General features: G+C 36.1%; 1 protein-coding gene across 1 annotated transcript in view; it reads left to right on the top strand.

Moving 5' to 3' along the window:
* The window catches only part of LOC136852935 (thioredoxin domain-containing protein 16-like), a 96,178-nt gene that overhangs the window by 36,328 nt on the left and 45,602 nt on the right, over positions 1-14,248 (top strand). The window contains exons 9-12 of the mRNA XM_067127923.1: positions 3,038-3,210; positions 11,517-11,607; positions 11,906-12,029; positions 12,152-12,295. Of these exons, the coding sequence (XP_066984024.1) occupies positions 3,038-3,210; positions 11,517-11,607; positions 11,906-12,029; positions 12,152-12,295 (532 nt within the window). The remainder of the gene's footprint in view (positions 1-3,037; positions 3,211-11,516; positions 11,608-11,905; positions 12,030-12,151; positions 12,296-14,248) is intronic.

The raw sequence follows: 14,248 nt of genomic DNA on the forward strand, positions 1-14,248 counted from the left end.
CCCCCCCCTCTAAAACTGGCCTGTTAGTCTACTGAAAATTTTCAAGGCTATAGCTGACAAAGTGATTCCCCTCCAGTTACTACACCTACTCAGATCTCCTTTCTTTGAAACTTTAATGATCACACCATTCTTCCAACCTGGTGGTATTATCCCCATCACCCATATCTCATTGAATATCATCTTCAAGACAAATACTAATCTATCCTCCTCCATTTTAAAAATTTCCGGAAATAAACCATCCTCTCCTGGTGCGTTATAATTCATTAACTGTTTAATTGCCTTAACTACTATTGTACTTCTAACTTGATCTCACCTTCATCAATATTTAAATCTTCCTGAGCAGGCGGTATAACCTCTTCTGGTGGGACTGGTCTATTAAGAACTCTCAAAGTGCTCTTCCCATCCATTTCTGATTTCAGCATTTTTGGTATATTCTTAAGCGTACCAGCACTGCCACTCAGCTCTCCAATTTCTTTATATGCTATCCTCTGGCTCTAACCATCATTTTTATTCATTCATTTTTTAATTTCCGCAGCATTTTCATTAACAGATCTTTTATCTCTCTTAGTTAGTTCTTTAACTTCTGAATTTAAACTCAAATACAGTACTTGGTTCTTGCTAATTCAAAATCTTTATCATTAACAAGCTACATCTCATTCATCACCTCTCTTTATGATCATATCACATGTTTCCTCAGACATCCACATCTTTTTCCTCAGTCTGAGTCTCCTTCTGATCATATAACCAGCAGCCCCATGCAAAGCTTTATTCACATCCCCCAACATCTCATATACACTTCTCTCTCCCTCCTGCAACGTTTCCAACACCAAAAACCTGTTTCTGCATTCTGTTGTAAATCTCTCCTTTTCCTCCTCCTCTGCTAAGCGTATCAGCATCGTACCTATCAACAACAGGCTTTCCCTTCTTTTTTCTTTTTTTAGCTTAAGCCTTATTTTTGCAATGCTGAGATGATGATCACTATCAATATCTGCTCCCTGATTAACATGAAATAATGAGGAAAAAAATTTGGAGATTGCATGGACATGTCCTTTGCATAAGTTCTACAAGAATAGTGGGCTCCTGTGTGCACCAGAGTAGTTGGATGATCCAAACCTACTTGGAAAAGAACTACAAGAAAAAGGGAAGCTGGAGATTTGTAGAAGATAAAACATAGGAAAGACTTGGGTGGTGGAATTTCAGAGAGGCTCTTTGTTTCACATGGTGTTGGAAGCAGTGATGGTGATGAAAATGCATTACAGGAATTGTGAAGAAAAGTGTTTGTGTAAGAATACCCTGATGGTATCTTGGAAAGGTCATCTGTTTCTGATGGCCTTGTAGGACCTAACAGTGAAGGAGGATAGGTACCTTTTAGTGGAGAACCTGAGGTAATGCTAGGAACAAAGAAAGTTGAAGTTTTTCTTTTGCTAATACCTTTGCTAAAAACACTGATTTGTTATTGTTTCTCATCTTAATTCATTTAAGCATGGTTGCAGTGGTTGTAGTCCTTTGGTAATCACATAGGTAACTTTAACACTGTATTTCATCTCAGAATTATATTCCATAATTTTGTCCAGTTCAGTCTGTAAATACTAAGCCAGATCTATTTTTTTGTGTCTTCCTCTTTGACCGTTGGTAATTTAATAAGCTCTTCTAGTTCATCATTTGTTAAAACTTTTTTATGGCCTTAGTTATTTATCCACTGTCACTTTATGTCAGCCAGTCCTCTGCCAATGTCTATTGCTACCTAAATATTGTTCTTAATGTCTCCATCAAACCCTAGGAAGCTTTTACAACTTCACTTTATATATGCTACCAAACTACACTTTGCTGCTTTTGTAAATATTGTTATATTCACAATATTTAATGGTATCCAGTATAACATTCTGTCAGCAATAGAGCGGACATCAGTTGCATATCAGTTATGATTAAACACTTGCCAGTGTGTGTATATGGACTTGATACACAGTTATACTGTAGTTGGAAATTTATATTTTTGTAGTAAATGATCCAGGATATCAAGTCCATTGTCTAACATGTATTAGTATTGCACATCAGGAATGAAAACTGTGGAACCATTCCATAAATAGAATAGCTGTCACACACACGTAGAAATTTTTGAATTTTGTCCTTGAGAGGGTTTTTTTTTTACTTAATAAACAATGCCTGACTTAGTCATACGCCTGTATCATTTCCATATAACTTTAGTCTTTTCAGTTATAAAAACAAGACTTCCAGTTTTAAAAACTTTTCTACTAGGGATTATGAATCAAAATAAGTTTTACAAAGCAACTAATAGTACAGTATTTATAGTGAAACTGGAGTGTAGATATTGTTTATGCTGTTTATGTATGTAGAATGGGATAGTGGAAACTGGTTGAAAAGTATAATTTTTTATTGTTAATTTAATATTTTCAAACAGTGGTTGACTAAAACTGCTAATGGGTTTATAATATAGCAGTAGTGTATTATTCCTGTCAGTAATTTTGCCAGAGTTATGTTGCCAATTGGTGTTACTTTGTCAGTTTGGTGGATGGTATTGAAGGAAGAGAATTGTAATGGAGAAATTTAGTAACTGTTAGAACTTGGGAATTGGTCACAATCATAATTATTTTATCCAGTGTATATTTGGATCTCAACTACAATTTAAAATATACCTAAAAAAAGTGTACAAAAATTTCCCTTTTTTCTTATTTTACAAAAAATAAAAACCTTGTTGGCCATATTACCAATATAGTTCCTAATGTTTTGCATTGTAGGCAATAAAACTTTTTGCAATGCTCCTTCAGACCCCATCTGAATAACTATCTACTCTTTATTCTTCAGAGAATAACTATCTGCTCTGTATTCTTCATCCTTTCCCTTTGGACTCTTCCTACAGAGCTGTTTAACTTTTCTAACTTTGCCCAGTTTTTGCAGTTCATTTGAAAGCAGATCTTCTGTAGCCATTCCCTTGAAAGTTAATTGACATGAAAATGGTGATGAGGATAATAATAACTAATATGGAAATGGTCTTCATGCTTTAAGTCTTTCATTTCAGCATGACTTGGATGTCTCTCCTACCAAGAATGTTGTCATCACTCCTTATGATGGAACATCACTCCCCTGGGTCCTTCTTATTTATGATTCATCTTGTAAACACCGTGTCATTGGCCTTGCACCAGATCTGGCTCAACTTCTTCATGGGTCTGTTGCAACAATAACAGTTGACCTGTAAGTCAGACCCCTAAAATGTTTTCTGAGCATGCATGCAACCTGATAGCTGCAGATTTTTGTTGACTGTGACTGAGTGTGAAAAATATATGACTGGAAGTTGCATAACTAAAACCTAGAAAGATATTACATTATGTATCATGCAGGATTAGTTTATTTAAAGTAAATGGTAAAATACACATATGGTACTTTGACATGCTTTTAAAGGAGTTTCTCTGCTGCACATCAACAATATAGTGACAATGCTGTGACTTACGATAAAAATAAACTTACCCAAAGACTACTGGGGAAGAGAAAAGGAACTCAGTAAATTAAGCCTCTCTATAAGGTGTGCTGTGTGGGACTAACAAAAAAGAATGAGGTAACACAAGATGGTTAAAGCTTAAATGGCTGCCTATTAACCATGCTTTTCAAACCACTAGTGCCATGCCACATGCTGATTGCAGGTTGAACTCTGGACATTCAATTTCATGTGCAGTGTATAGTATTCTACATGTATTATTTACCCCACAAAATGAATAACTGATAAGATGATGGTCTTCACTCTTATGGGCATGTTAAAGGGTAAGTGCATGTCTTTACAAAAATGTAGATTCAGTGATATTATATGGAAATTTATCTGAGGAAATAGAATCTAGTGAAAAATATGTAATTTGAGTAGATTTTGCTCCTTTGAATTAGAACTCAACATACGTAGAGTAGTTATGAAGCGTCACCTGGTTCTGGAATGGTGTGTAATGCTTTTCAAGGTTGATAACATAATGGGATGATTGCCATGCCTAATTAAATTTAAACCCCCATGTATATGCAGCAGAGTGTTACACTGCAACATTAAAAGTGCTTTTCATGATGTCAAAGGGGATAGGAGGTGGAAGTGTCACTACTGAAGAAAGGTTGTTTGGAGAGGGGCTGGATTGCTGTTCAGACATGAAGTGTGACTGGACAATGTCCTGTCTCATGTCTCTGCTGCTCTTGAGTGGCCTTTAAAAATGTAAGGTAACCTTAATGAATGGCTAGATCATGGTTAGTAAGGCATAAATTTATCTGTGTTCCTCTCTTGTTGGTGGCTGTATGGAGAATCAGAAGTCTTCTTCAAAACTGAATTAACTTGGTACATGTAATAATTTTTTCCAAGTTAATTGAGTCATCGGAGAGTCAGGATCAGTATTTTTTAGCCAAAGCTACACATAAAAGACTTGAGACACAATTGTGGGTGAAGAAGGAAAATCCATCTTAAACATTAACACTTCAATGAAGCTCTTTCAGTTAAAAATCATGAGATCGTCTAATGGAAATCAGCTCTCCAAAGAACTTGCATCTGTTTGTGAGGCAAAAAAATAACTAAGTGAAGAATGAAAATCCATCTTAAACATTAACACTTCAGTGAAGCTGTTTCAGTTAAAAATCATGAGATCGTCTAATGGAAATCAGCTCTCCGAAGAACTTGCATCTGCGTGTGAGGCAAAAAAATAACTAAGTTCTCGGGTATTCTGTAAAGAAAATCAGGGATAGATCCTCTGAAGCTGTGTGATTTAAATCCTGAGGGTAGCCTATGACCCATGATGTTGAGTGGCATGTGTCTTTTGATTAAGTGTGGCTTATGTCCTTAATGATAAGTGGCATAGCTCCTTTCATGAGTAGCAGTTCAGCTTCTTTAATGGGGAGCAACTCAGCTCTTTTGGTGAACATGGTTCTTTTAAAGAAGAGCAGCCCATGTCCTTATAAGAGGAGTGGTTCATATTAAAGAATGAGTACAGGCAGTCCCTGGTTATCAGCAGGGGTTCTGTTTTGCACCTCTGTTAGGTATGTATCGGCGCCAATACCCAATTATCGGTGCTGATAAAGTGGAAATCAGTGATTTTTGGCGCCAAAAATTGCCGATTTTCATCCCTGGGACTGCCTGTATAGGTCTTTTGATGAAAAGCAGTTCTGGTTATGGGATGATGAGCAGCTCTAGTGTTTTGATAATGGGTTTGGCTGTTTTGAGGTACAGGGGCTTGGTTCTTTTAATGTGGAATGGCCTAACTTCTTTGATGACAAACAGTTTAGTTCCTTTCATGAAGAACAACTCTTTTGATGAGGAGCACCTTAATTCCTTTGATGAGGATCAGTTTGTTTCTATTAATGTAAAGGGGCACAGCTCCTTAATTGAGGAGCAGCTCAGGTCATTTAATAGGGCAGCAGCCAGTCTCCTTTGATTGGGAGCAACTTGGTGCCTTTAACATGGAATGGCTTAGCTCATTCTCGTTTGTTCTTGAGTTCCTGGTGAAAATTCAGAACATGTCTGTTCCTAATGAGAGATTTAAGAACTTCTCTATCCCTTCTCTCTTGAGAACTTCTCTGTCCCCTCCCTCAGATACCTGTCAGTTCCTGTCAAGAGATGTGAGAGCTGCTCTATCCCCTCCTTTAGAGGCTTTGTTGGCTATCTGAATATGACCTGTTGTCTAAGGCCCAAGTGCCACCATGTATTTGTTTGTAGTCCTAGTAAGCACTAGATGATGGTGTCCAAAAACACTTTTATTTGGAATTAATCTTACCTACTGTTAAAGTTAGCTTTATCTTAGCGCTGTTTGGTGCAATCAGCATAAAAAAAAAAGAATCAAAATATGCTTGGCTAACCCCCTTGAACTGTCTCTGTAGTCTTCTGTTTCCCACCAGATGGTGCTGGAATGTTTATATTCTTGTCATATTTCTTCATGCCGACCTTTCAGTCAGATCGGCATTAGTAATATTCTGACATGATATACAAACCATCAGTCCTTTACATTAGGAATTATTTATGGCGAAGCTGAACACGGCCATTAAACTCTAGAACAAGGTGGATTAGGCAGCAACTACCGTCAGGTAGGCAGGAATACCTGCCTGCCTGGATGTAAACATTCCAGTTTGCTTTCAGCCATCATGCGTTGCAGACGTGTTTTCGGATCTCTTTGCCTGACTGTCGTTAAGCTCGTTTTTTTTTATTCCGGTGGGATCTTTCTGTAATTTTGTGTATACAGGTATATTGCATGTTTTTGATATTTATCAATATACAAACCCATGATTTGTGATAGCCTTGCATAGGCCATCGTTTCCACTGCATCTGTGTCTTGTGTTTGATGGCCAAGGGCATATTTTAGAGAGGCGTAACCGAGTGGTAATGATTCTCCTCCAGTAAGCCCATTTATTAGATATTGAAGGCATTCCCCTGTATGTTCGGATATATTAGATTAGGATGTAATAACTTCGCTCCCCTTCATTGATTGGGGCATTACAAGTTCGCCCCCCTTCTTGGGTTCATGCTCTCCATGTGCAAGGGCATGACTACAGGGTACTCCCTTTCTACGTGTGCTGAGTGTTGTTCTCTCTCCCTGTAGGTTCTTCTTCTGTCTCTAAGACTAACACCAGTGACCACAATATTCTATGTTAATAACTTTTCTCTTTTGAAGAAAGAGAGAGATAGAGAGAAAGAGAGAGTGAACCAGACAGGTCAGTCTCAAGAATAAGAATGAAACAGATTTCAGAACTCCAGTAGCACATGAAACAATGACATGACATCATTAAGGCATTTTGGTTACAAGATACTAAAAGAGAAATTTGTAGAAGGAAGGTGACTTCACTCCCAGCAAATGTTTAGAACGCAATTGGGACATGTTACTCTTTCTCTCAAAGGGGCATACGTGATCAGAGCCACGTAACTTTGTGAAATCACTTGTATTCTTTTCGTATGGGACAAGGCTTTTACAGAAACCTACACGATCAAAACATACTGCAAACGGCTAATTATGATTGGCGTATTTTATAAACAAGATGAAAACTGAGTTGATAACCTGAACGAATCGGCAGTTGTTATTCCAAACTCTCCTCACATTAACCCAAAACAAAGCACTCTCTTTATCTCAACTGATGACCGTTGAAATGAAACAAGCTCTCACTAGGACTCACGTGTTCCTTATACTACGCTTTTTTCAAGAAAGATATTATTCATTCTAAATTGCATTAATTCTTTTGAGATCTCTGTTATAATATTTCAATAATTACACATAATACATCATAAATAAAAGCTGTAAATATATCAAAATTTAGGAGGATATATGTATTACAATGCAACATCATAAAAAAAAATATATATATATATATATATATATATATATATATATATATATATATATATATATATATATATATATATATATATATATATATATATATATATATATATATATATATATATATATATATATATATATACATATATATTGTACAGGCAGTCCTTTACTGTAATTCTACAGTGTAATGTGATGATACAGGCAGTCCCGGTTATCACTATTTCGTTTCTGGGGATGTGATGATAACCATAAATTTGGGCTAACCGAAAATTGGCGATTTTCAGTGAACAGGGGCACAGAAGCTTGCCCGAAATATCGGTTGCAACGCCTCTGTTAGGTATGCATCAGTGCCAATACTCAATTATCAGCGCCTTATCTTCGGAAATCAGCGATTTTTGGCGCAAATACTGATTTTCGTATAGACAAGCCCTAAAACCAGATCGCTGTTAACTGAGCCCGCCGTTAACTGGGGTGTGATAACAAAAAATCGGTGATTTCTGGCATTTTTGGTGATTTTCGGGCTTATTGGTGCTGAAAAGTGCCAATTTTCAGTTATCGGCGCCTCTGTTAGGTATGTATTGGCGCCAATACTGAATTAACGGCGCCAATAAGCGGAAATCAGTGATTTTCGGTGCCGAAAATTGCTGATTTTCGTTGCTAGACAAGCCCCATAAAACTAGATCGCCATTAACCGATATGCAAATTTTAGGTATCATATAAATCAAGAGAGAGCACATTTCTATTCATTTTAAATTTCAGGCCATATATACTTCTTATATGACAAAATAGTTTTAGTGCAAAAATCAGTTAACTGTCATAGTTTCATAGTTATTACAAAATAAGCATAAATTTTTTCTTTTGCTGTTTTCTCAAAACTTAGTTATTTCAAAAATAAATGGTGAAGTTTTTTAAAAAATAAATGGTAATAAATGCAAAAGACTGAACAAAATTTGATGAAAATTTTAGAGAGAGTAGTATAACTATATATCTTGATTTTGTACTTGGGAAATTCAATTTTCAGTGAAACTTTTAGTTTAAAAAATTTTTTTCAATTGAAAAAACTTAGAAGTTGAATTTCTAAATTTCTCACTTTGAGAATTTTCATTATTAGTTAATGAATAATTGGTAAAAATTTTAACCAAAGCCCTTTCATTCATAAGATGGCTATAAGCACTTACTTTATAATGAAGCCTTATGGAGTCAATGCTCCCCTAATGAATTTTGTAGATAAAAACTTTCTGAGTCAGGGCTCTATCAATGTATGTTTTGGAAAATTGTTTGTGTGACAAATTTTTTCTTTGCTTTGTACTTAGTTCATTACAAAACCACAAATCCTTTATCTCTCTCAATGTTTATTTTGCATGACATGTGTATATGATTTTGTTCAGTGTCTCTACTGAAAGTCATTGGGGCTGTTTAGTCAAAGTTGTTGGTTATAGTTTTAGGGGAGGGGGAAAATTTTGGTTTGCTATCTGTTTGGTAGGAGGAAGTTTTGGCAGGGGCCTTCTGACAGGTAAGCAAAAGGGGGACTGACATAATGGCAAGCTGTGCTTTTGAGTCACATATATGACTGTACCCTTATCATATTGTATCTGACAACAAATCATTCATATCAGCAACACAAAAGGAGTCATGAGTGAATAAAATGATGGTGTCTTCTTGCAGAGTTGTTACTGTCATGACAAAGGCTAGTATGGCAGGGGTGGCTTAATGAAACAGGAACAGCATAAACCTCCAGCAAGGCTATGGTGTTGTCCAGGTTGCTTCTACAAAGGACTAAGTACCCGAGAGGACACTCAAAGTGGGTGCAAGTTTGATTGGGTAGGCTTGTGGCCCTTTTTGCCAGCACCTGCCATCTAAGTGCACAATCTTGGCTGGGCACAGCGTGGACCGTGGCACATGTATGGAACACTGACAAGCCCCTGGGGAGAAGAGCTGTAGTCTTCATAGGGCAATGGGGAGCTAAATCCTTTGGCAGGACCTCTGAAGGCTCATGCAAGCTATGCTTAATCTATGGAGATTGACAGAAGGTAAATCGTCAATTACCCCAAATACTGTAGGCTCTGGAGTGGAGGCACTAAGAGGGAGAACCTTCAGTTTGGGTGACAGTGTGGAAGTCCTGAAAGACTGAAATGTTGGGGATACATTAGAGTGCTTATAGCACCACTTATTATACAAAAGCCACTGACCTTGAAACCAATAATTTCAAACGTAGGTAAGCTTGTGTGAGCATACTAGGCTTCTAGATACTACACACAAAACTATGGTACAGTACTATTTAATGGAAGCACCAGTGCACCGTACTTAGATTGCAGTGTTATATGTTAAGGTAACCAAATTAATAATCAGAATACCATAGCTATGCTAGATTTAAAGGAAACTGGTGGTAATGTTAATGTGTTACTCAAACACAAAATCACCTAAAACAATTTATTTGAATTCAAAATGATAATAAACTATTGCATTCAATATATGGGAGACTGAAGGAAACTATCATTTGTATGCAAGATCATACACTGTCCAAGACTGAAAAAAAGCAGCATTACATAAGTGACATGAAAAGGTTACTGAAGCCTGCACAATAACACAAGGACTTGACAAGAACTGGAATCAAGTGTACTGTATCTGAACTTTTACCTAAGCACTATTTCTCACACAAATTAGGTTCTGAGCTAGAAATTATAAGAATGAATTGTAGTTCACCAAAATGCCAAAAAGTAGCTTAACTTACCTAAGGCACATAACACCATTTCAGAGGAGAAAAATTTAAGTTATGTACAGGCTGTCCCTAACAGCGATCCGGTTTTATTTGTCTAAGAATGAAAATCAGCAGTTTTCAGGGCCGAAAATCGCCGATTTCCGTCAAATACATACCAACAGAAACTGCATAACTGAAAATCGGCACATAATCCACCAGCGCTGAAATCGCCGTTTTCATTTAGCAGAAAAATATTATCATCACACCCTCGGAAACGGAACCCCGCCGATGGGAAAAGAGTTTGAAAACATGTGCATAAACCATCTTCCTGGCTTCAATAAAGGAATCGATTAGAAAAACATCGGGTAAAAATTAGTTATTCTGAAGATATAAATGGAAGCAAAAAATTATTTATCTGCTTTACAGACATATATCATCATTGTGTAAAATGAGTTTGCTCTAATCTTTGCTGTCCTGTGCTTTCCTGCTTGAACTTTCCTCAAGTCTAAGACTTCATCTGTTCCTTTCTCCATGATTTCCTGGGTTGCATTATGGTGTGCATCTTGCTACTTCCATGTCCTCTTCCTTTCTGACCAGCTGTTCTGTATGCTTTGTCATCACATGTGAACCATCTCAATTTTTTAGGCCTGTCTTATTTTCCAGTCTCTTGATACCACATCTCTTCATAAATTCTTCATTCATAATACAATCCTCCCACTGTACTCCAGCCTGAGTCTTGAGAATCTCTTCCATTTCTTTTCGGTGTCCATGTTTCTGCTGCATAGAATAGTACAGGCTCTATGTACTGCTGTAAACCCTTGCCTTCTCTACTTGTGTACTGTACAGATACTTTGAATAACTTAGTACCACCATAGGTGCTCAGATTCCCACATATGTAACTGGTCTGTTGGAAGTGTTGTTCATTTTTCTTTTGAAATTTGTCTGCCCTTAGAGATAAGACTGGTGTAAATTTGCACTTTAAATTGAGTACTTTAAACTTAGGCAATAAGCCATCTAAGGTATTTTTTATATGAATTATATTATTCAGTGGGTGTTATTTGTACGGACTATAATGAATTAAATAAGAATACTGTACTTATTGTTTCTGTAAAAAATTCGAATTGTGTAACAAACACTGATAATTATTTGGCAGGAAACTGATTATACAAGATTCATTGTTTTTTATTTGTTTGACAAGAGATAAATTAGTAAGGTTTGCCTTCATGGATTAAGATTCATAACAAGTTCTTCACTTTTTAAGTTGTTTAATAAGCACTTCATGGATTAAGATTCATAATTATGTCAGGGATTAAGAATCATGACAAGTACCTCATGGATTAAGATTCATAAGTATGTCAGGGTTTAAGAATTATATAAGAAGTACTTCCTGGATTAATATTCATTATTTTTGAATAAATAAAAATGAGTTACATAATTTCTTATGCTTGGTTTGTAAAGGACTAACTGTATTTTTTCCTGTACTGGTTTCTGTTTCAACTGAAAAAATTCTCAATCTACAGTGAGAGGATAAATGATGAAGCACTTGAAACTCTGGGTCTAGAAAGAAGCAAAATTGTTACACCTGCCCTTGCCTTCTTACATCAAGAACAGGTAGGGTATTTGTGGTGTCTCAACTTTGTTTTACTCTAAGTGGATCTAAGTATGTCAACCGTGTAATCTTGATAATAGTGATATCATTAAATAAATATAAGTATGTCATCTATTAAATTTATAAAACTTAGTGGTATAATTAAGCTTTTAAAGTTAGAAATTCTCCTTTGTTAAGTTAATATGAAGTTCTTTTCAAACTTTTTGCCTTGAGAAAAGTGCTACATATGGGTTCCTAATGATAATTTCGAGTTTTAACGGTGAATAGGATGCTTTTTAAGTATAAGAGTTTCTTTCATAGGAAAAAGCAGCTCTTCTCAATGATTATGATGATCCTCTTGAATGGGTGAATGAGCAGTTGACTGCAATATTTGAAAAGTCTCAAGATAAAGAGGAAATTGGATACCAGCCTGTCCAGGCTTTAGGTCAGTTTAGCATGGTTTTATGAAAGTTTTTGTACTTTAGATGACATTCTTGTAATATGCAAGTGAATTCAGTTTACATAATTTGAGGAAAACTGTACATTTGTTAACATTTAATGTTACAGAAGAGTTACTGCAGGATGATGAGGTTGTAATGGGAATGCAGAGGGAAGAATCTTTTGTTAATGTACCACCTCTTAGCGGACCTGAAGCATTTGCAGCTGCTATCAAATCTAACGCTCTTTCTGTCATTGCATTTTATCTCGCATGTAAGTAATTTTGTTTTCATTGCATATTTTAAAATATTAATAATTTAACAGTTGCTCTCCTTAGGGATAAGGCTTATAACAGTTCAGGTTTAATTAGCTTATCCAGTAATGAACCTTCCCCGTCAACCTTTGGCCCAGTTTTGTTGTGAGGGGCAATTAGCCTGAAACCAGAAATTGGGGCCTGATGTCGTGTGGATTTTGGTCATTTGAACAGCTTCATTATCTAAGGCCTTAGGTATTGGTTCAATTAATTTTCTAGGGCCTTTTTTACTACTTCTGTAATTTTCTTCTTATTTCTATCCTTCCTCTATCCAGCCAGATTTACAATTGACGACATTGGCTCTCATCAGGGCTTGCAGTTGACCACTCTCAAAACTTGTTTGCAAGTAGTCCCCAAGCAGACTCCAGGTCTTAAATCTGGCTAAGAATCATGTTCCTATGATCAGGTTTTAAACCTTTCTCAGTGTGGATAAAAGGAGAATACCACACATGGGAACTGATCTCCACTTAGCCCTTTCGCCTTACTGAACCAAATGGGATAGGAGGATGAGAATACTTTGCTATTTCTGTAAGCATATTAAAGGATAATGTAGATGAAACTTGCAGTGAAAAGGACATGGCTTTGGAAAATATCAGTATCTTCATAAGAACAACTGGATATTCAAAATACAGAAAACAAACAAACATTAAAAAAATAGTTCCATTAGATACATAGCATTTGAAACCTGAACATGTCGGTAGTGCTATCTAAGTAGTCAGACAAAAATTATACAGGTTTATGATCTCTTACCTGTAATTCTAAAAACCAAAAAGTGCTAAAAACTGAAATATTCTGTGGAGAAAAATATCCATTTGCAAGAGTCAAATGGTACCACTATATTTATAATAATGATAATTTAAATAAAACTTGTTTTGCTTACTGTATCCAGTTGCAGTATACTGCATGTATTATTATCATATTGTTATCAAATTACAGAATATAAATAATGCAATCATATGCCATTTGCATTTGGTGTGTACATTCTGAAAATCTCAGCTGATTGAGTACTACCGACATCATCATTGTCATTAGTTGCCAGATGAAGCACAATTTGGAGACTTTTTTTGTAAATTAACAAAGTTGGCTTAAAAACGTGCAGATTACTTGATTTTAAAAGAAGTAAAGGTGTGATTTTGCCAGTTTCAGACATTGCCTTTACCTATTCCAAAACATTTTGCACTCTGCCTGTCATTCGTTATTCGTTTTAACCATCTGCGGCATGAAGGTTGAATAAAAATGGATTTTATTTTTACCAATGGAAGTCACCATTGAGAATCAGCAAGTTTTAACAAGTTGACAACTTCAACACAACTCTTCATAAATGTGCAATAGATACAGTAAATGACATCGGCAGTTAGCTGTTTCTCGATTCAGTTGTTTGTGTCAGTACAGGTTCACAATCCTTCATCCAAAATGCTAAAAATCAAAATTTTTTAGTGGAGGATGGAGTGTCATCATTAGGCATTAAGGTCAGTGAAATGTAATGTCATTCACAGTCCCACTTAGTATGAAAATTCACATTTACCGTGTATAATCTCATAGTGACTTTTTTAAATCTAATTTTTAACCTAATTTTAAAGGGTGGCACATTTCATGAATTAGATATAAAGTGAGAGAGAGAGAAGTTTGGGAGGGGGGGTTTACTACAAGCTCTGTGATGGTTGCTTCCAACTCCTCCAGCCAGTAGCGTGTCATCATGTAGCGTACATCAAAGCAATAAGAAAATTGTAACACACACATATGTATGCATGCACTCATTCAGTGGTGGTTTTGTGAGCTTCGTGGAGTTTTTATGTAATTCATATTTCATTAAAGGATATATAAAGTACTGAGAGAGAGAGAGAGAGAGAGAGAGAGAGAGAGAGAGAGAGAGAGAGAGAGAGAGAGAGAGAGAGAGGTTGCCTTACATTAAA

Source organism: Macrobrachium rosenbergii, chromosome 3 (assembly GCF_040412425.1).
Source record: "Macrobrachium rosenbergii isolate ZJJX-2024 chromosome 3, ASM4041242v1, whole genome shotgun sequence".
In the NCBI taxonomy this organism is placed as follows: Eukaryota; Metazoa; Arthropoda; class Malacostraca; order Decapoda; family Palaemonidae; genus Macrobrachium; species Macrobrachium rosenbergii.